This window comes from Cyclopterus lumpus, chromosome 16 (assembly GCF_009769545.1).
Source record: "Cyclopterus lumpus isolate fCycLum1 chromosome 16, fCycLum1.pri, whole genome shotgun sequence".
NCBI lineage: Eukaryota > Metazoa > Chordata > Actinopteri > Perciformes > Cyclopteridae > Cyclopterus > Cyclopterus lumpus.
Window position 1 is genome coordinate 14,131,048 of NC_046981.1, and position 20,884 is coordinate 14,151,931.

The window sequence follows — 20,884 nt, forward strand, 5'->3', positions numbered from 1 at the left end:
AAACACTGCAGAGTTGAGTCAAAAGTAATTCATTTTTTATTTACAGTCATGATTACAAAATCCACAAGGACAAAAAGTCACCGGCAGTTTGTAAAAGTGAAATACCTCGTCTTTTGTGGATCTCTGATATCCAACCTTTCACTTATAAGATCCCATGAAATGGACACCTGAACGACCCATAAACCCGCTCGTCTTCAGTGGTGACCTCACGCTATACCAAGAGAGAACTTTAAAAGTCCAACCATTAAGGCCATCTGATCTTTCTGCATGTTCCATCAACTCAACCTTCCTTTCTTCAAACTACTTGCTCCTTTCGATTGATAGCTTGCAGCTTCCCCCCACTCAACCTCTCTAAAAGGGAACACAAGCGGCGTCATGGTGGCCTGTGATTAAGCTGCATATTTACCACCAATTAATTGAGAATACCATTTCATGGGATCTTTAAACTTGGGAATTAGAACCAACTACGCAATGTTCCACCTGGTTGACATGAATAACTATGATTTTCTGTTACTGTGCAAAGATGGTTCCTATATCTCAAGTCAGTTCAGGGCAAACTAAATATGAACAGTTAACTGGATAAACTGCACTGTACTGTTTTGCAAGTGAAAGATATTAACACGCTACATGACCAATAAAACATACTAAATCCAAACCTTTGTGTTTTGACTACCTTTTTTTAAATCTGTGCCGCGGAGTTGGTATTTGTTACTGTGCTGCTGTTTCAAGTTAAAACTATATACCATTACTACATAATAGTCCAATTAACTGCCAACATAGAAAACTGTAAATTCTTGTATTTACAGTAAACTACAACCCATTGAAAACTCAATATATTGGAAAAAGCTAAAGGACAGATGTCAACATACTGTTTGGACAGGGCAAGTGGCTTTTATCTGCAGAAGAATCAAAATCAGTCATGAGAAGTCATCATCACTTTGAAATGTTGAGGTTGTTGCAACATGCCATAAACAATATAGTACCTGCAAGTGTGCAGCTAAGCCTCACTGAACACATTGACCATTGTGCACAAGTCTCCATCTAGTGGCTTGTTGAACAAACACAAAACACTTGAGTTGATGTCATATTGGTCCAATACATGTAATGGAAAGGCTTCACATTATATCGAGAGGTTTTCAAAATAAAACGCAGCCCTGTGTTTTGCTTCATGTCTGGATTCTCTGAATTTCCTAATTTCTCACAATAAAATATTTTATATAAAAGTCTTTGTTTACCATTTGTTTAACAGCATTTTCAAAACACTGACTGGGGTGAAAAAAATGTTGAAAAAGTGATTAGTAAAAAACTAAATACAACTTAACATCCAAAACATAGCCATATCCGTGTAGCCCGTCACTCACAAACAAACATAGGCAACTGCTCAACCGCTAACTGCCAAGTCTTGTAAATGTATGTTAATTGGGTTTGCAATCAACAAGCTTCTGCTGTATTCCTGCTCACTTATCAACTGCTGACGTAGCAATCAATGTTGGTGATATCTTGTGACAGACCACCAAGGAATTGTGTGGTGCCTTTTGTGACGACAATGAGTAACACGACAAATAAAAAAGAAAATTTGAGATGTGAATGACGCCACCTCAGCCAGGTCACAGTCCCTGATGCAACTGCTGGTAACCTGAGAGTCAGCAGCTTTGAGAAATTGTTAGATGAGTAGTGAAGGGGTGGGTTTCTTGCCCGGCCAAGCTTCTTTGGCATACTTCTTTTTGCGTGGCTCGTTGTGTGTCTCTGGTAGGTAGGGGGCTGTGACAGGGGTGGGGTTGAGTGTGACAGGGGGCTGGGGAGCCTCTGGGGCCAGGTCCACCTCTGGCGCTGGATTGGGGAAGGGCAGAGGAAGCCCTCCCTGCATAGCAGCGCCTCCTGGAGCTCCTGTTGGCTGGTTCTCGTGACTGGTGGGAGGCAGGTCCCCATAGAGACCACCACCCAAGTTGTAGCTGTGGATGCGCTTCGAAGTCAGGTCATCGAGACCAAGAGTGTTGTGACCCTCTGATCTCCGTTTCTGCAGCAGACATGACAGTGTATTAACATCACTGGTTATACATATTCCAAGTCACACATTCCTACCGTTGCAGGTCATACACCTAAACCATTGGCTCACTAATGAGCACACTACTTTTGGTTCAAACGATCAGAACCACTCATTCTGAGAATGCTGGTGTCATGCTCATCTAGTGAGCAGCACATTACCAGTCAACATGTTAGAAATTATTATTTTACAGCACTGGTAATGTGGTGTGACGTTTAAAAAACAAAACAATGCTTACCTTGATGGGGATGACAGCCGTCTGGACCATATTTCTAAACCGTCCCACCGAGGGGTCTATATCCTCTGTAAGTATTTAAAATACAAGTGTTAAAAATTATCACGGACTGTTTTTCTTCTCTTAATAAGAATAGCAGACATGGACATATCTTATCACATATGACATAGCTTGGTTATACATTTACAGCATGATGGGAGGCCCCTCACCAAAAAAACCTTCCATTCAAATGAATTCAACAAATGACTTCCTGGTGCTAAAATTGATAATCAGAGCATTAATATAGCTGCAAATAAGCAGTGGAGGAGTATTGTCTACCTGAGCAGAGAATGAAGGCACTGTCCCTCTATGCGTGTTTGAGCTTCTTCATGATATGGTGACATAGCGGGCCCGCACCGCAGCGCATGCTTTCAGGGGAGGTTTGTGCATACGAGTGCGCCCCACTAGCTAGTTTATGGCCGTCGTTCTGCACTGCGTTTAGATGGCGTTTACAGCCGATAATGTTGTCCCGTCCGACAGCGTAAATGCATAAGTGTAGCACCCACCCACCGGCTCCCTCTCGGCCGAGTACTGTACAGCTCGGACTTCTCTTTTGTTGGAGTTTGCCCTCCTAGCTGCAATCTGCCGACTCAATCATATTAATGTTGAGAGCAATAGAAATGCTCCAAACCTCGTATAAAGCACATTTATATGTTTACCGTCAGTAAACGACTTGGCTGAGGTCAAAACTAAACTCCTCTAAACTTCCTTATCAGTTACATGATGGAAAACCTTCACACAAGAATCTTAAAAGAATTTACAAAATAAATCTATAAAAATGAGCATCGGACAGAAAAGGTTTGACTTGTTATCATCAATAAAAACAGTTGTTTCAACACAACGTTGTTCACAGTGTGATGGTTTCTTTGTCTTTACTTGAATACAGCCGTATGTTTGATCCATACCTGGGTTAATGATGGAGTCGTCCTCATTGAAGGTAACCCTGGAGTTCCTCCGTTTCCTCTTCGGCCTCTGGATTTCCAGATTACCCTCCTCAATAGTCAGTAGGGAGATGCGCTTGTTGTGAGCTGTGTTGAACTCTGTCAAGTTCTGGCAGGATGCAGACAGGCATTAATATCAAGATATTACTACTTTACAAGACAGCAATATCTTAGCCTGAGCGAAGTAATAACAAGTACCATCATAGAACTAAGGAAAAAGACACTATGAGCCAAAACTATAGGCATAAACAGGTTATATTATCATTAGATCTTTTGCAATGTTATGTTCCATTTCACTTATGGAAAGTGCATTTTGCCTTAACACAACTCATACAATCAAAATAATTTAGACTTCATAAAGCCTATTAGTAGTGTACCTTGTGGGTAATAAATGTGATAATTAAGAGACAAGGTGCAGCCATTTTCTTTCTCCTCGTATTTGAGAGCATGAGAATATTGTTATTATCGAGAAACCCAATGTACCTCCAGCTCTGTCTCTTCCTCTGGAAGCCCAAGCAGTCCTTTCAGCTCCTCGTCCTCTCCCGTCTTACTGTCTCCTGTGCCGGCGGTGCCTTGGGTCTGGGGTTTCTCTCTGATGGTGTAGGTTCTTGTTGAGGCCCCAAAAGATACTGTAGAGTCTATGGGAACTTGCTGAGGCTTGTGTGCCTCCAGACGGATGTGTCCCAGGTAAGTGCCGTGGGCTATAATGGTGAAAATCAAACAAAGTGGTTTGCAAATAGTTCATAGTTTTTGAATGTTATATTATTGTGGATAATGGAACATTAAAGGCAATTCATTTGTTGCAAAGCTATTAATTGCATCATCTATAAAATATCTGAAAATAATGAAGTCTTCTTCTTTTTTTTTTAACAGTCCAAAATAAAAAATTTTACATTTACAGGTGTATAGAATAACAACACTGGAAAACCCGACATATACCAAGTTGAAACTAGATGAAATTGAATTTTGTGTCTAACGGTTGAGCTCTTTTGGCCAGCAAAAAGGATTCTTTGTGGTTTAGTTTTTCAGCACTGAGCATATGCACGTCGAATACAAGAGTATACAAGTGTGATTGTGAATGATGTCTTACTGCTGTTGAGGTCTATCAGAAATAGCCTTTTCAGGTGTTTGTGGTAGACCAGGGCAGAGTGTACACGTGAGCATGACTGGTGGTCGATGGTGAAGTCACACCAGTCCGGGTTCCTTCCAAACAAGTAATACTTCTTTTCATCTATGATCAGTTTCTAGGGGAAGACACAGTTTCGGTGAATCAAGATCTTTCAAACAACTGGTTCACACGTACACACAAAGTCTTTGTGCCTCTGATCCATAACTTGACAGTGTTGCTTCTCACTGAAAAGCTTAAATCGCAGGGCGTACTCTGCTCTCGCACCGTTTGAAGCCATGCAGCCAAAGAAACCTGCAGGCTCGTATCTGGTGCGTTCAGCTCATTTACATTTCATAATATCCATTACATGCATTAACTCGAGTTCACAACAACAGCCGGTTGATGGAAAGGCCACCGTGACCTCAAGTAAAACTGGTTGAGGTACCTCCATCAGCTTGTCTCCCTTCATCACGTCTAGATGGAGCCCCTGAGGCGGCTTGCCTGCCCTGGAAAGAAAACACTTGGTGAACGTTTTAAACATGTACAAAGTCCACATGTCCGGGCAGTCGTGCAACGCTGATCATGACAATAGATCAATACCCAAGCGTTGTTCGGCATGCTTAAAAGGTTCATTCATAATAAACGAGTGCTTGTGACGATGGACCTGTACGTTAGCTAGTCGTCTCATGGAAACGTTTGCAGCGTTAGCGGTCGTCATATATTGCAATGCTTTTAAAAGACCAAGACAAAAGGCAAATACATGTTTTAAAATGCCCTATCTATACGTCTGAGTCTCTTCTGCTCATAACAGACACCCTTACAATTAAACACGTGAAGCATCTCCTTTTAAAAACGACTAAAAGAACCTCACGCCATTTGTAAATTAAGACCAACGTGAACGAGTTAGCTCGCTAGCTTGCTTAGTTGCTAACGCTAGCAACAGTTACTGCAAGCTTATCTCACTAAAAGATGAGTTATATGAATGAGAGAACGCTGCTTGGCTCATTTGCATCTGGTATTGCGTTACAAACAGTCAGTTACAACTTTAGCATGTGGATTTGCTCACCATGATGGACAATCAAAAGGAGGAGCACTTTCTTTGCTTATTTTAGTCGCCATCTTGCCTCATCTTCTCATAGCCGAGGTGCATGTCGGGTAAACGTCACTTTGGGTTACTGGGACTTGTTGTCTCTCAGTTCTAACACATTGCATCCAAAGTAGAACACCAAATAGATTTATTTTAATGCATTTTGTCCACACAATTTAGACTGAAATTGGGTAAAATGGTCACTGCGCTAACATCAAGTCAGGGAAATTAAAGTGAACAACTTTGAATTACCTCAACAACCACAAGGGGTTCCTTCAGAGCCCAGAGTATAAAATGAGTGTGCTGCAAAATCGTTTTTTGGGATCTTTTAGATCCTGAAGTTGAAACAATATTTATCGAGAAGAATCAAATTTTGTCAATCTGAGAGTGTAGTATGTAACCCTTTAGGAATGTTATGTGTGCACATTACAAATGTTTGCAGTTATCAAACTCACACAAACACGAGCATGCCACATTTCCTGATAAAGGTGTATGTATCCTAGTGTATCTTGTTCTATTTGGTTATCAGCTAATCATGCTGCAATTAAATAAATAACAGAATAATAATAATCTTCTTTCACACCTTGCTTGATACCACTTGTCTTCTGCCTGTCAATGCAAGCATTGTGCAAACAGCTGCGGTAACTTCCTTGTTCACATTTGTGGTTTTCTCAGAAAGCAACCTCCTTTTGTGCTTCACTTGACATTTGCCTTCACTTTTGATTGCAGCGCAACAGTGATGGCGGGCACGATTTCTTTGCCACTTCAACAGTTTATTGCTTCATTGGACAACTCTTGTTTGCCAAAAATTCTACAAGTTTGCTGTGGAGTGTATTTCCAAGGTAGGCATTTGATGGCTTTTTTCTTTGCAAACTGCAACTGTGAGGGCAGATTGTGACAAAAGAGATTAGGGATTATTTGAAGAGATTAGATCACTATCCTAACCTGTCTGTGGTGTGTCTGTTTGTATCTATTGCATACAGTTGTATCTAGTATGCATGTTTCTTTCTTTTTTCAACCCCAAATGAGATTGTTGCCAAAGAGGACAGTGAGCTTTTGTTTTAGTTGAACGCTTTTTATTCCTCATGAATGGTAATTGTAAAAATGTCTTATCAGCTGAGAATTGCGTCAAGAAAGCATGTTATTAATGGTTGATATCGGCTCATTACTGTTTTGGTATTTAATTCCTTCTTTGGTAAAAATTCTCAATCTCCGTTTCAGGGTCTATATATGAAATCTCTGGGAGTGAAGTGTGCTTTTCCACTGGGGATCTAATAAAGGTCATTGACATCGAGCTCCTATCAGTTTGCTGTGAAGACATCGACAACAATGAGACGTTTGAGCTGCCTGTCAACTACAAAGGTTGGTCGTCAGACAAGATAATGTGAGAACGGCTAGTTTTGTTTCATAGCCGCCCACTGACACTTGTTGCTGTTCCTCAGGGTTGTTCCAGGTTGTTCCGGATGAGATGCCATACGGTACACTGGAGGAGATGCTGAGCCTGAGGCCTGTGGGCCTGGAATCCTGCCTTCCCTTCACTTTCACCAGCCGCTCCAAGATTACCGTGGGCAATTTCACGCTGGGGGCCGATAGAGCTTTGACGGTGCTCTCCATTGAGCGGCATGAGGGCGAGGAGGATCAGGTGCGCTGCCACGTTCGAGGACAACAGGAACCCTCTGCGGAATTTCGTATCCCCGTTTCTCTTCAAGGGGAGTTCAGGGAATGTGAAAGCGAGGAGCGCTTCACTCTGCTCGAGATCATGTCCTCGCTGTGCCTGCGCAGTCGAAAGTTTCGCTTCGTGAACACCACCAAGTGTGAACGAACCCTTGTCCTCATCCCAGTGTACCAGGTCCACGCCATCATGAACAGTGAGGATAACGTCACTTTTTTAATTTTAAAATAATTAAAGTTATCTGCATCTTGCAAACATATTGGTTATTATTTTCACATTGTATACATGATCAAAATTGATTGCCCGTAACCATTTTTTTCTGTTGTTTGTGTGCTTAGAGTGCTTTTCTGTTGACTGTTTGTTTGTTCAAATGTCGTCAAGGTGGCCACCTTATTTGCCCCTTCGTTCTTCTTTTTCCTTCTCATTAATCAATATTCATAGTTTTACACTGTATACTTCAACTATTCTTTTGCTTATAGTAAAGGTTATATATAAGGAATATATGTTCCGTCACTAAAGAAGCACACTGTACTTCATCAAGTTCCTCTACTAAATGTGTTTACTTCATTTCTCTCATTTGTTTTGTACAGTGAGGAAAAGCATCTTGAAGTTCCCCTCCAGCTTAGAGGTGGATGTGGTCGATGTCACAGAGATGTGCAGTGATGTGAATTTTGTGACCCCGCTCAGTCTGACGGAGGTTCTTTCCCAGCCGGAGAAATCTTTCCCTGCAGTAGCAGAGATATTGGAGGGCCCAGAAACCTGCTCTCTGTTCAGGTGCAGCTGGCTGCCAGAACTGAGCAAGAACAGCCACCTGATTTTCCACAAGATAGGAACCTCTGCCATGGTTTTATTATCCAGCTTGAAGAGCCGAAAGACGCAGCAGTACTTCCTGGTATCCCAGCAGTATGGTGGACGATTTCGGAGGCGGCCAAGAGAGTTTAATTCGGTGTACGAGCTGTATGTCGCTTTCATGCAGGCACCGGGTCTGAAGGTGAGTGTAACAAGGAGCTGTGAGGAAGATGAGGAGGAAGGCCTGCCTGCCCTCAGTGTGGGCGAACAGCTGGAGGTTGTTCGCTCCGAAACGATGGAGTTGCCTTGTGAAAGCAGCCTGGGACAGAAGCAGGTCGTCGAGGCTCTTTTGTGTCAGCGTCTCCAAGAGCCAGATGACGATGATGATGATGATGATGATGATGAAGCGGAGGTCAAGCAGAAGGATGAGAGAGAGGAGATTTGTCTGCCTCTGTACATGCAGGGTCACTTTGTGGAAGTGGTAGCTGATAACAAGAAGTACAGACTCAGGGACTTGGGTAAGGAGTTTAGTTTGCCGCTGGATGTGAAAGTAGTGAGCCGGGACACCGAGCTTGAGACTGATCCCCTGGTTGGGTTTGCGTGTCTCAGAATAGAGGGGGCCATGTTAGAGCCTACCATCCAGGCAAGCTTTCTGCACAGGCCAGACCACTGTTTCGAGATCCCAACCCAGTGGCTCTCTATGTCCGTCTCTTTTACCCAGGAAGCCCTGCCGTGGCCCAGCGGTCAACCACCTAAGTGTCATGTGGATCGGGTTACCGAGGTGACAGACCTGTTCTTTTATGAATATCGCAGACAGGGAAATTCAGATGCAGCTCCTCCACCTCGACCACCAAAGCGAAATCTGTCATCTTCGAAGTCTTCCGTAAGATCACCAAAGAAAACATCCAAGGCAGCCAAGTCCAAGCACGGAGAAAGCGTCCCAACCAAGGAGTTAGCCGATTTGACTTTAAATAGCAAAAGAAGGCCCCCAGCTCCACCACCTCCAGTAAGTATGGCTTTTCTGACATGTATGACAGTCATGTGTGACTGCTATTTAAAATATATTGTGGGTGAGAAGTCATTTGTAACATCATGTGGCTCATGTTGCTCTTTAAAACACACCACGGTGTAACTTCTGTCTCAGAACGTTTTCTCACAATGTGACATCCAGGAAATCTCAAACCGGTCAGAAACGGCATGTCATGCAAATACATGATGCTTCCTCTTTTTTCTGGGGTAAATAAGTTGTGCGTGTAATAAAGCTGAATGTTTCGGACTTCCTCTTAATTGTGCAGGCTATTTTGAATGATCAACCTCCACCAGTTATACCCCGAAAGCACACGGCGGGCAACATGAAAACAGGCAAGGCTCTGCCAAACACTTATGTGGAGAGGGAGGAGTCGGTGACAAAAGGTGAATCTCTTACTGAGGACTGTTATCACATATAGATTACAGCCATACTATAATTGTATTAATAGTAATATTGAATACTACTGATTGATTAACTGTACCCCTTCTCCTTTAGTGAAGCTGTGTGAGTTTGGAGAAAATGTGGACAGCGACCATGACTATGAAACTTTTGATGAAACGTTCGCAGTCATAGTGAAGAAAGCACAAGAAGATATCATGTTTTACTAAAGTTTTGTGCAGCAGAGGATCACATATGGCCGAAATTAAGAATGACAAAGGAGAATTTCTTATTGCAGTTTTGAAGCTCCTTATATTGTGAGACTTTACAGTCGGACCAAGCAACCTGTCCATAAAATCCAAAATATTGTTAAGACTCATTGTGATTTAATTTAATTCAGAAATTAATCGGTTTAACTTAAGGATTGATATTTCAGTTAAATATATAATTATTCAGCTTTAATATCCTGACAGTGTACTGTGTCTGTTAGGACCCACGAGATAATTTACACCTGCAGAGATTTTTGTGATTATTAACAATGAGTAGACACTTTATTTAGCAAATGTTTTGCGTACAGGAATATATACCGTTGAAATTCTTGACTGTTACTGTGTCACAAACTGATTGAACAAATACTACCATTTGTGGTATTTATTGTTGTAGTACTTGTTAAAATGTGAGTAAGTACATTTGTTCAAACTTGTCAACATATCTAGCCGTATGTCTTTTTTTTATGTTTGCATAAAATACCATTATACTGTGCAATTCTTAGTTGTTTTTGTATATAGTCCATCTTGGAGAATCAGCAACACCTTCCAGTATAATAGTCAAATCACAACACCACAAACAGCCTTACAATAATGCATATTTATAAGCTTCGCAGAGGTATTACATACAGGCATTTAATGCATATGGAAATCTCCTAGTATCAACGTATACATACAAACTCTAAACAGAAAAGGCTCAAAGCAGTCTGGGAGGCATGAGTGTTAATTTAATGTGCAGCTTCTCACATGCATGGACATGTAATGGTGATACAATAGCAGAAGCTCTTCCAGTTATAACAGCAAACAAATGATCTGAGAATACAAAAAGGTGCCACACATAGTATCAAATCCTATTTTTACTTATTTATGTCATTGAAATTATGGTTTTGAGTCACTGCCAAAGAAATATAAAAAGGGCAAAATATTAATTTGGTGTACTTCCATTTTATTTCAGTTAAATACTGTAGATTCATTTGTGTCGTTTTATTTTGTAGTCAAGACATGTAACATTTTTAATAAAGTGACCTCAGAATCATCTCAGACCTATGTGCTTTATTCAAATGATATTCAAAGCTGTGAACCAGTGCAACCTTGTTGCCAGATGTGTTGGTCTTCATTCATGCCCAAACTGAATATGCCACAGGTGGACTTAATTGAGACATTCAAGTATGACCTTAAGATACCAGATGCAAAAGTGTGTAGTGTCACAGCTATTTACACATGTAAATTAAATATTTCTGTATTTACATGTTAATAAATGTGCAGATTGCTTGTTTGTCATGGGAAACAGGGGTTGTATTTGTCTACAGTTAAGGTTAAATACAACAAAATGTGCAAGCTTGAATAATTTCTAAGCCCATTGTACAGACGTTATTATTAAATGAGAAAACTATCATTTAAAAAGTGTATGTTTAAATTATGAAACAAGAGTTCCTGGTAGACGACTCAACTGCATTTTCTATAATCTTTTAATTTTGGCAAAAGTAAAGTTACATAGACAAACATATATTGAGTACCAACGTTCCAAATATTTAAAATGACAAAAAGCTTTACAATGGAGGTGGGAAAAACTGAACAGTATTAACAGCTATTAACGTCTTCTTCAACAGCAACATAGCAGAAGCAACCTGAGGACGACAGGATGTGTCCACGAAAAGACCACGAACGAACCGGAACCATGTGTTCAACGAACCTCAACGGAGAAAGGTTCTCGGGATGTTGCTCAGGACAGAAAAGTTGTGATTTAGTCGACAGATTTGAGTTCTAAAACAGATTAAACTCAAATAACTGGTGCCAAAACATGAAGACTAATCGTCGTTGTCTGTTGATTTGTAGTGATCTTCGTCGATGGTGGAAAAGATGTGACCTTCGTTGCTTAGGAATTCCACTGCTTGCCTGTTCAAGCATAAGAGGAGATATGAATAATATCTCAACGTCCATTTTATATTATAAACACAGTGCAAATCATGAATTCAGTGTCAATGAGCACATCACCTTAGGGAGAAGTCATTCATGTTTGCAATATAGTAACTGACTTTACTGTCCAAATTAAATAAAACACCACAATGTAAATATTACCGCTTATTATTCCAATACAATTTAAAGTGGAACTTTGCTTACTTTATTAAAGGCATACTCGTGACACCTAGTCTCTTCTTCAGATCTTGAACGCTAATGCCCTTTTGGTCTTGGCAGCCTCTTATCAAACTCAGCACCTTGTGAGATAAACAATGACATTTTAAACACAGCACACAGCATCAAACTGCAAAAACAGAGACGTCCGTAACATTTTTTCTGAGTAAACTATTTTCATGTAATGAATTGCTATATTAAGGAGAGACGGGAATTATGAAACACTGAGCATTGTGTGGTGAGACAAAAGAAGAGATTAGACTTCTGCTTAGCTTTGTAAAAAAACATAACAAAAAAACCGCTGCAAATACAGAGGCATTGTAATTAATAAGTCATAATCAAAAAATATCAAGGCACACTGCATAGAAAATAATGGAAAGGTCCTTAGAAAATAGACTCACTGCCAACACTCTTCTTCAAAGCATGAACAAATGAGTTTGTTGTTTTTAAATGCCCTAAAAATGAGTAAATCAAAGGCTTTCTTTTTGCAAAGCGGTGTACCGTGCTATTTTTTTGATTATGACTCATTGATCACAAAGTCTAACTTCTCTCTAATAGTCTCATTAAAAATTCAGAGGTTGAAATTGTATCCCTTTTTTGCATTGGTTAAAGGTTTTAAAAATCTGTTCAATTGCCACCTCCAAAATCCATAAATTATCATTTAACAGTCAAATTAATTTATGGACGATAAAAATAATTAGTCTAAAACCTTAACATTAATACATAATTTTGGCTCACCTGATTCTGGTTCGCGCTTAACCCATTGTTAACCATGTCGTTAGCACCTGCATAGCTCCCTCCGGTGCTTTCCACGGCCAGTCGTGAATTAGGCGTAACGTCACTGCTCATTCCTCCTCCAGCACTCGACTGAAAGAGAAACAAAACTAAATTGTTTGAACTATTTCTTGGAAACATGACATCCCCAAAGATTGATGGAAGATAAATACTCAGAAATGTGAAATGCTGCGTTCACACCAAAAGCGAGTAGATTCGCCGGGCGGTGAGATTTTTTAAAAAAATATTTCAACTTTGGCGAAGTTGCGAAAGCCAATCAGCGTTGAGATGCTCCACCCCCGGGCTGCTGCTGCTCTCGTAGCGCTGGAAGCGGAAGTTATCGAGACGGAGTCGGTGAAAGTCACGAGCTGTGTGAGACTACGCGTGATGTTATGAACCCAAACACCAGGGCGTTAGATGTTCCAACGTTTGTGGGATGTCCACAACAAGTATAACACAGAAATAGTGGTTATTTCTTCCATCATGGATGAAGGAAATGATAACTGTTTCCACGGAGTAAAGCCACAGAGATAAGCCACACTTATCTCTAAGGCGCGAATGAAGCGAATAAACCACAACTTGTCAGCTAAACTCAGGCGAGTGGTGTGAACGCAGCATTAGGCAACATGTTCGTGCTTTTCAGCTTCACATTAATGAGTGTGTGTGTTTTGACCAGCTCATCAGTATCTCTAAAGTGATGGGATGCTCATACTTAGTTGATTTTCTCAATACTAACTTGAACAAGAGATCATAGACTAGTGGCTAATCGGACTTCCTCACTTTGCGTGTGAAAAAATAAAATAAAGACTGCTGATGCTTATTGCTAAAGATGTTTTACCATGGTTTGAGGTTTGCTGAGCGCCATGTGCGCTTGAACAACCTCCAGCATATGCGAGGTTATTTCATTCATGTCCTCCAGGGGCCTGACACCAAATGCCACGACAGATCTGTGGTTCTGAGAAAGACAAAAATTCACACCCTCAGTCGGATTCACAGAGAAACTATTTGCTATAAATTAGAACAACATCATAAGAGTACAACTGTTCATGAAACAAGTGTATCTACCAAGTGTCACATGGAGACGTTGCTTCTCAAGAGATCATAAAAGCTGTAGTTCCTTTTTGTTTCTGAGTACTGTGGAGAGGATTTTTAAAACATGAAACTCACCTGAAAGGAGCGCAGATTGCCAGAGATTTTCACATATGTGCCTGGAGGCAGGACAGTGCTGTCCACACCGGGGTCCTAGACATACCAATACAACAGTGTTGTTAAGAGACTTGATTTGAGTGTTTTACCAAACAAATATATGCTTCAGTTTCTAAACAGGAAACAAAAAGAACGTTTGGTTTTTACTTTGTTTACTTGTGGCAAAAAGTGTGGGATTATAGGTCTGGGTCTTGATCTTACATTGTTAAATGTATCCTTGTATGTCTCTGTCCTTGCTTAAATTATGCATATATTTTTAAGCATATATCATACATTTAACCAATGTGACCTCATGAATATTGATGTTGATTGATGTCAACACTATTGTATCTGGGATGTTTTGTGTTCAATTCCTGCCAAAACTCCTTCAGGTTAATAAAGTGAAACTCATTCTTGACCAGAAATGGACAGTTGTGATCCCTATTGTTAACTACCACTCATGCAATCAAATGATCTCATATCCAAAAATATACCAGTTATCTTTAAGTGCACCAAGAACCTCAGTCAAACAAGAAACCATCAAGAGTGTGTCAAGTGTTTATATTTTACAGACCAATGATTCATACTTCCATCACAAGGTATTGAGATTTACAGCAGCATTGCACACACACACATGTCTACTCAGACTCAATATAATTACATTATTTTTCTTTCTTTTGTTGTCTATCTTGTGCATTTTTCATTTTATGTTTGTAATTTGGTAACATTTTAAATATTATATAGGTGGAGGCTTCAAATAAGCCCAGTTGGCTTTTTGTCTCTTCCTGCACTGTGATATTCATTTATCTCTGTTGTGATTTTATTGTTTGAATTGTGCAAATTAATTTTTTTTAAATTGCTCAAATTTGTTTGTGCCAGGATAAAAGCCGTCACTGACCTCCGTGTCTACCCACTGCTTCACATCCATCGGAGCGCCAGTCATGTCGTCAACCTTATACTGGATGTTAGTCATGGATTTGTCGATGCTCCTGATGATACCCACAATGGTAACCTAAAATACAGAACATGAACCGTCATCCAACAGTGAGATCAAAAATATTTAAACGCTCAATCTAATTTAAATGTATTGTAATTTAATTATTGATCATTCTGCATAACATTTTAATCAACAAAAGTGCCCTCCAGATTATATCCATTTGAATGCTGAAACAAGTAGTTGATAACTAATTTGACCACTTGGTTATTTTCTTGATTAATCATTGTTCTCTACAAAATGTCAGAAAGAGATAAACATTTTATATTTAGCATTCCAACCCCCCTAGATATTCAGTTTTATTATTTCATGCCCACCATAAGAAGCCAAAGAGTTGTATACAAGATACCAACAAATAACTGATCATTGTAATACCAATTCATTTCAACGCAAATGCAATTGCACCATTAGGCACTTGTTGTTCCAACAGTTGTTGTCATGTTCTGCCACTATGCCTTAGTCTTACCTGGGCTACTTCCACATCTCCTACTTTGAAGGCCTCATCAGCCTGGGAGGCAGACATCAGCTGAGACACTGTGCAGGGGATTATCTGTGAGGCACGGGTTCTCTGCAAGACAAACACACAGCCAGTGTTTCCATCAGTACACAAAAAGAGGTGGGCTAAGTGTCTGATATAGGCTGATAAACCAAACTAATCTATTCGAAATGTGAATGTGCAATTTAATAGATGATGTTGTTTAGATTAGTGCTAAGTACAATTGTGTTGCTCTATCCGTTTCTAGTTTTCAGTGGATTATAAATAAATGTTAGTGTAACGTTAGACTTCAGTGACGTTACGAACCCCTTTCTTCTCCCCTCCCTGGGATAGGGAAGGAGATGCAAAGCCCCCCGGAGACTGAGTGTAGCTTCCGACCGCACTCGACTCATTATATCCTCCTGAAAAAGAAAAAAAAGTCGACAGCTGAGATAAAGGGCAGTTTATTCATCCAATTTAAAACAGACGTTTTCAGCAAGTGGCTTCACCTTCAAGACGCCACAACAAAAAAGCAAGTAAATGTTCGTCAAGCTAACCGTTATCCGCAACCAGACAACGTCAACAAGCCGACCTGACCATGTTATGAACACATTAGTGTGGTCATTAAACTCACCCTGATTCCACATGCTGGTTCCTTGTAATTTAATAAAGTTCACGAGTAGGTACAACAGCCACTGTTCGGAACACTTCCTTGTAGTCCCGCGCGCCAAACTCAACATACAGCGCATGCGCCTAGCAAAAATCCCGCGAACCCGGGGTTTACGGAGGTTTCTTTTGCCCTAAATTAGACTGGTCAGACAGTTGCGTGCGCGTGGGTGTGTTTGTGCGTGTGCGTGTATGCGTTTTTGTGTACACAAATACAAGTTGTGTGGCTTCTTCAACTCTCAACAATGGCCCTAAGCTTATTGCAGCGGTAAACAGCCCCAATAAAGGAATGCCTGAAAGGCAACACCCGGGGCTAAAAACCAAAACTCTTTTCCTGTCCAAGGCTGTGCTGCCTTCGTGTTCTGTTGGACATATTGCTTTTACTACTTACTACATAAGAGGTTATTGCTGCAACCGCGGCAATTGCTGTGTGAGCGATACCAGTTTCTCAATAACTTGATAATATACATTTCTCAGTTATGAATTGTAAGGCGGCCTATCATATGTATAAAATAAGGATAGGCATCAAGCTTTTAACAATTCACACATTCTAAATGTTCTTCTGTCGTAGTAACATTAATACGCGGATTAAAGAAAAGACATGCGCACTTTGTGCTGTGAACCCATACTGATACTGTACCACTCATACTGCGGTCATGTGAGCCAGCATCCGCGGAGACGCCGCCACTTGAAATGTACCTCTATTCATGGTGTTACGGTACGGAGGCTTGTACGGCCCAAAATCACGGAGATAGACCCTTATTTAAGCAATGTTGTGTCCAATTTGATACTAAGTCAAAAACAACATTATTTTGGACATTATATTGAATTTTAATTTAATAACATATGAAGTTACACTACTGTACTGTTTTTAATTGAAAGTCAGCTCAAATTATATTATGATTATATTCACAATTTCACAATATTATGTGTGTGAGGACATCAATGACATCATGCCATTGTTGAATCAGAAACTATGGAGGATAAGTTGATAGTCTGGAAGTGGCCGTCATCCAGACGCAGTTCCTGGAGAAGCTGTACGTGTGCGGCTACGGATTTAATATATCATATTGATATCAGGAACCAGACACAAGGGTGTTTGATGTTCCGAGGTTTGTGGGACTTCAACAAGATGTACAAAGCAGAAATAGTGGTTATTTCTTCCATGGTGGACGGCGGAAATTAACTGTTTTTATGGCGATAAGCCACTCATCCTCTCCGGAGCGAATGAAGCAAATGAAAGCTATTATATTAAGTAAGTAAACAGAAGCAGTGTTCGGGGTATATGTGTCGGGGGCTTTTATTGTGAATGGAATAACGGAAAGAGAAGAGAAGTAATGTTAGAAGAATAAAGGCGGTACAGAGAAAGGCGGCTCAGTTGACTCAACTAAAATTATAAATATGCTCCTCAAAGCTACTACTTTATCTAAGACCGTGTTTTGTAAGATGTTTTGTAATTAATTTGTGGCGGACCACTGGGCAGGTCACATAGGTCACACAGCCATCACGGGAGACAGCACCTGTTGATATGGATATTCCTCGTGAAGTTATGTTTGATTGACAGTTAACCTGAAGATTCCATGGTTGCCATGGTTCCGACCTATGAGTGACGTCAGGGTGCCGAGTATCACGTGTGATTCTATGGCGCGTTCTGTTCACAGTTCTTCTGTTCACAGAATCATCCAACCTTCACTTGATCAGTCACAAAAGCAGTTATTTCTACTTTCACTCGACGACATGGCTGAAAAAACCTTCAAACGGGTGAGTGTTTCTACTTGGACCCTCCCCTTGTACAATGTATTTTAACAGAGAGACTTTCTGAACCTCCAAAATACACGACCGTTATGCTAACATTGCTAATATTTTTTAGCATTAGTGATCCGCTAGGACTGACTTTTGACTGTTGTGGCCACATTTAACAGGTTTGTCTCAACCAAAGCTGCTTTCTGTGTCGGTTTTATAGAACAGCATTATCCAGCATTAGTAAATACTGAGAAATACTAATAAAACATATCTTTGGTTTGTATTAAATATAACTTTCAGGTGATACAGATCACAAGTGATGCAGGCATGACAATATATGTAGGTTAGCTAATCCTTATTGTTTGAACGTTTTCCTAATTCTTTAACTGCCAGAAATATTATTTATGTCATTATTTAATAGGCTTGTTTACATATTATTATTTGTACAATTTGTTTTTTGAATATTGATTATGTTTTGTGTTTACACTTGATAGGAACTATTTGTAAGTCTTATGTTGCGCTGGGACGCATTTAGTTGTTACCAGCTCCTGAAGACATGTGTAGAAGGTACAAGTTTTGTACTGCTAAAAGATTTAAATTAAAGAATTTAAGTTACAGAAGTGACAACAAAGTGTTGGATATTCTTAAAGATTATTGTTTTCTAAGTGGACCCATTTCCCTCTCGGTTGTGTGCAGCCAGCGAGGTACGTTCTTTATGTTAATGTTTCGTCGCGCATATGTACATGCCAACTGTTTTGTGTAATGTGAATGCCAACGTATGTTGACATGTATTTATACAGTTCGACGGTGGATTGATGACGGTGGTGTTGACTGAAGTGTTCCGAGACGAATAAATCCATCAGTAACTGAAGAACTAAGGTGTTGTGTATTTCCTGGAGGGACTGATAATAGTAATTCTCTTGTTTGTTGTTTGTTTTTACCCCAAGATACCCAGAAGGTGCACATATACCAAAGTCCGGATCCCAGACCCTTTCTGGCCTGTCATCACACAAACTGACCTCTGGACCACAGGACCAGCCTCCCCGATTAGCTCTGTACCCGTTCCCCTACCTGACTACAACCCTGGCAGCCTGGTTACTGTCAGTGCAACCAGCAGCCAGGTAAGAACCTGAATGCAACATTATCCAAATGATGGAGGATATTGAAACCTGTAACAGCTGCTGCTGAAAACCAGAAAGAAAAGTTCTAGAAACGGTCAGATTGGCAGTTTGAACAAGTGCTCAGCATCAACAGCTGTCGGTACTTTCTCTGCACAGAGCGCTTGTTTTTCCTCTCTGTACGACGTGATGGTTATGCAACACCCGTCCCATGTAGCTATTTAGTATTATCTGAATCTGCACGGTGTAGTAGTGCTTTGGCGAAGCCCTGGGTAGTTTTAAACGGGATGGCGCTATTACCTGTTATGAATTAATATAATGATTCTTACAACAGTTGTTCTCTTATTCTGAAAAGTGAAAAAAACTGGCGTTGCCTCCAATAGTATTAAGGAAGTGAAATAAAAGGTCTATGCCTCTTATCAATCATGACTCGCGATTAGCAACACAACATTGTTTTACATAACATTTGGTCACAGTATTGAAAACAATAAACAAACATATTTACCTCTTGAGGTCCACACAAGTCCAAACGATTGGATAACTGCTCATCAGCCACTAAGTTATGAAAATGATTGCTCTCATGCAATATTCACGGTTCATTTATTTCTGCATTCCTCGAACACACGATACCTCGTAATATGCTTAGTCTCACCCCTCTACCGGAGAACGAGATTGGTTTGGCTGTTAGTTTTAGGACAACCAAAAGAAAACAAAGATTGAGATATTACTGTATAAGTTAGGTTGTTAGACAGAATTCACATGCTGAATCTTGTAGATATCACACAAAGTATGCTAATTTGCATGAACTCTAACCTTTGAAATGTAAATACAGACTCCTACTTCTACACTTATCCACTTTTAATTTAATTTTTAGAAAACTATTTACATCCTGATGTCTACAAGATTATTTGTAGGGCTACTGACTGATACAAAGTCTGACTGACTGACAGAGACTGACTGTCTGACTGAGAAAGAGACTAACTAACCGAGAACGTGACTGACTGACTGAGACAGAGCCTGACTGGCTGGCCGAGACTGACTGAGAGAGAAACTAAATGACTGATAGAAACTGACTGCAACAGAGACAGTGGCTGACTGACATTGACTGGCTCACTGACAAAAACTGACTAACTGACGAACAGAGACTGACTGACAGTGACTAACTGAAAGAGACAAAGACTGACTGACTGAGACGGACACTGGCTGACAGTAACTGGCTTACTTACTGTGACTGACTGAGACAGAGACAGTGGCTGACTGACTGACGGAGTCAGTCTGACTGACTGGCTGACTGAGTAAGAGACACTGACTGACAGAGACAGACACTGGCTGACAGAAACTGACTGACTGTCACACTGACTGACTGACTCAGACACTTACTGTGACTGACTGAGACAGAGACAGTGGCTGACTGAGTGACGAAGACAGCCTGACTGACTGACTGACTGACGGAGACAGTCTGACTAACTGACTGACAAAGACAGCCTGACTGACTGACTGACGGAGACAGCCTGACTGACTGATGGAGACTGACTGACTGAGTAAGAGACACTGATTGACAGTGAATGACTGAGACTGAGACAGTGGCTGACTGACTGACGGAGACAGCCTGACTGACTGACGGAGACAGTCTGACTGACTGGCTGAATGAGTAAGTGACACTGGCTGACAGAAACTTACTGACAGACTGACACAGTGACAGTTATTGACTGAGACGGAGACTGACAGTGACTGACTGACAGGCAGAAACTGACTGATTGAAACAGAGACTGACTAACTGAGACAGTGACTGACTGAGACAGAGACAGTGACTGAGACAGACACTGACTTTTTGACTGACTGACAGAGACTGACTGATTGAAAGAGTCAAAGACTGACTGACAGATACTGATTTAAAGAGACCGACTTACTAACTTACTGACTGACTGACTGACTTACAGAGACCAACTCACAGAGACTGACTGACATACAGAAACTGACTGAGTGACAGAGACTGACTGACAGTGACTGACTGGGACAGAGACTGACTAACCGAGACAGTGACTGAGACAGAGCCTGACTGACTCACAGAGACTGACAAACAGAGACCGACTCACAGAGCTGACTGACTAAGACTGACTTACTTACTTACTTACTGACTGCGACACTGTTTGACTCGCTGAGACACTGACTGACTGAGACAAAGACAGTGGATGAATGAAACTGAG

At 40.7% G+C, this 20,884-nt stretch overlaps 3 protein-coding genes across 3 annotated transcripts; 1 reads left to right on the plus strand and 2 right to left on the minus strand.

The window, feature by feature from the left end:
- Nucleotides 1-18: 18 nt before the first annotated feature.
- Nucleotides 19-5,564, minus strand: ppp1r8b (protein phosphatase 1, regulatory subunit 8b). Its single transcript, XM_034553042.1, has 7 exons — nucleotides 5,434-5,564; nucleotides 4,813-4,873; nucleotides 4,350-4,503; nucleotides 3,743-3,960; nucleotides 3,224-3,368; nucleotides 2,283-2,347; nucleotides 19-2,017 (listed from the first exon to the last, which is right to left on the minus strand). Exons 1-7 carry the CDS (start codon nucleotides 5,484-5,486, stop codon nucleotides 1,664-1,666), a joined length of 1,050 nt encoding a protein of 349 aa, XP_034408933.1. The 5' UTR covers nucleotides 5,487-5,564; the 3' UTR covers nucleotides 19-1,663.
- Nucleotides 5,565-6,108: 544 nt separating this feature from the next.
- themis2 (thymocyte selection associated family member 2) lies at nucleotides 6,109-10,625 on the plus strand. Its single transcript, XM_034553040.1, has 6 exons — nucleotides 6,109-6,296; nucleotides 6,676-6,816; nucleotides 6,897-7,322; nucleotides 7,717-8,921; nucleotides 9,211-9,328; nucleotides 9,441-10,625. Exons 1-6 carry the CDS (start codon nucleotides 6,194-6,196, stop codon nucleotides 9,551-9,553), a joined length of 2,106 nt encoding a protein of 701 aa, XP_034408931.1. The 5' UTR covers nucleotides 6,109-6,193; the 3' UTR covers nucleotides 9,554-10,625.
- A 415-nt stretch (nucleotides 10,626-11,040) lies between these two features.
- On the minus strand, nucleotides 11,041-15,921 carry rpa2 (replication protein A2). The gene is made up of 9 exons (XM_034553043.1): nucleotides 15,785-15,921; nucleotides 15,478-15,572; nucleotides 15,142-15,243; nucleotides 14,580-14,693; nucleotides 13,664-13,738; nucleotides 13,335-13,451; nucleotides 12,461-12,589; nucleotides 11,711-11,805; nucleotides 11,041-11,485 (listed from the first exon to the last, which is right to left on the minus strand). The coding sequence occupies exons 1-9, from the start codon at nucleotides 15,897-15,899 to the stop codon at nucleotides 11,398-11,400; spliced, it is 930 nt and encodes a 309-aa protein (XP_034408934.1). The 5' UTR covers nucleotides 15,900-15,921; the 3' UTR covers nucleotides 11,041-11,397.
- Nucleotides 15,922-20,884: the final 4,963 nt, after the last annotated feature.

Coding starts and splice junctions, on each gene's coding strand:
- ppp1r8b (XM_034553042.1), bottom strand. CDS start 5,486: ATGGCGACTAAAATAAGCAAAGAAAGTGCTCCTCCTTTTGATTGTCCA. Junction 3,961..4,349: donor TCTGATAGACCTCAACAGCA/GTAAGACATCAT, acceptor TCACCATTATAG/CCCACGGCACTTACCTGGGA. Junction 2,348..3,223: donor CGACTCCATCATTAACCCAG/GTATGGATCAAA, acceptor AAATACTTACAG/AGGATATAGACCCCTCGGTG.
- rpa2 (XM_034553043.1), bottom strand. CDS start 15,899: ATGCGCTGTATGTTGAGTTTGGCGCGCGGGACTACAAGGAAGTGTTCC. Junction 15,244..15,477: donor AGGGAGGGGAGAAGAAAGGG/GTTCGTAACGTC, acceptor TTTGTCTTGCAG/AGAACCCGTGCCTCACAGAT. Junction 13,739..14,579: donor AGCAGTGGGTAGACACGGAG/GTCAGTGACGGC, acceptor TGGTATGTCTAG/GACCCCGGTGTGGACAGCAC.
- themis2 (XM_034553040.1), top strand. CDS start 6,194: ATGGCGGGCACGATTTCTTTGCCACTTCAACAGTTTATTGCTTCATTG. Junction 6,817..6,896: donor GCTGCCTGTCAACTACAAAG/GTTGGTCGTCAG, acceptor GCTGTTCCTCAG/GGTTGTTCCAGGTTGTTCCG. Junction 9,329..9,440: donor GGAGGAGTCGGTGACAAAAG/GTGAATCTCTTA, acceptor CTTCTCCTTTAG/TGAAGCTGTGTGAGTTTGGA.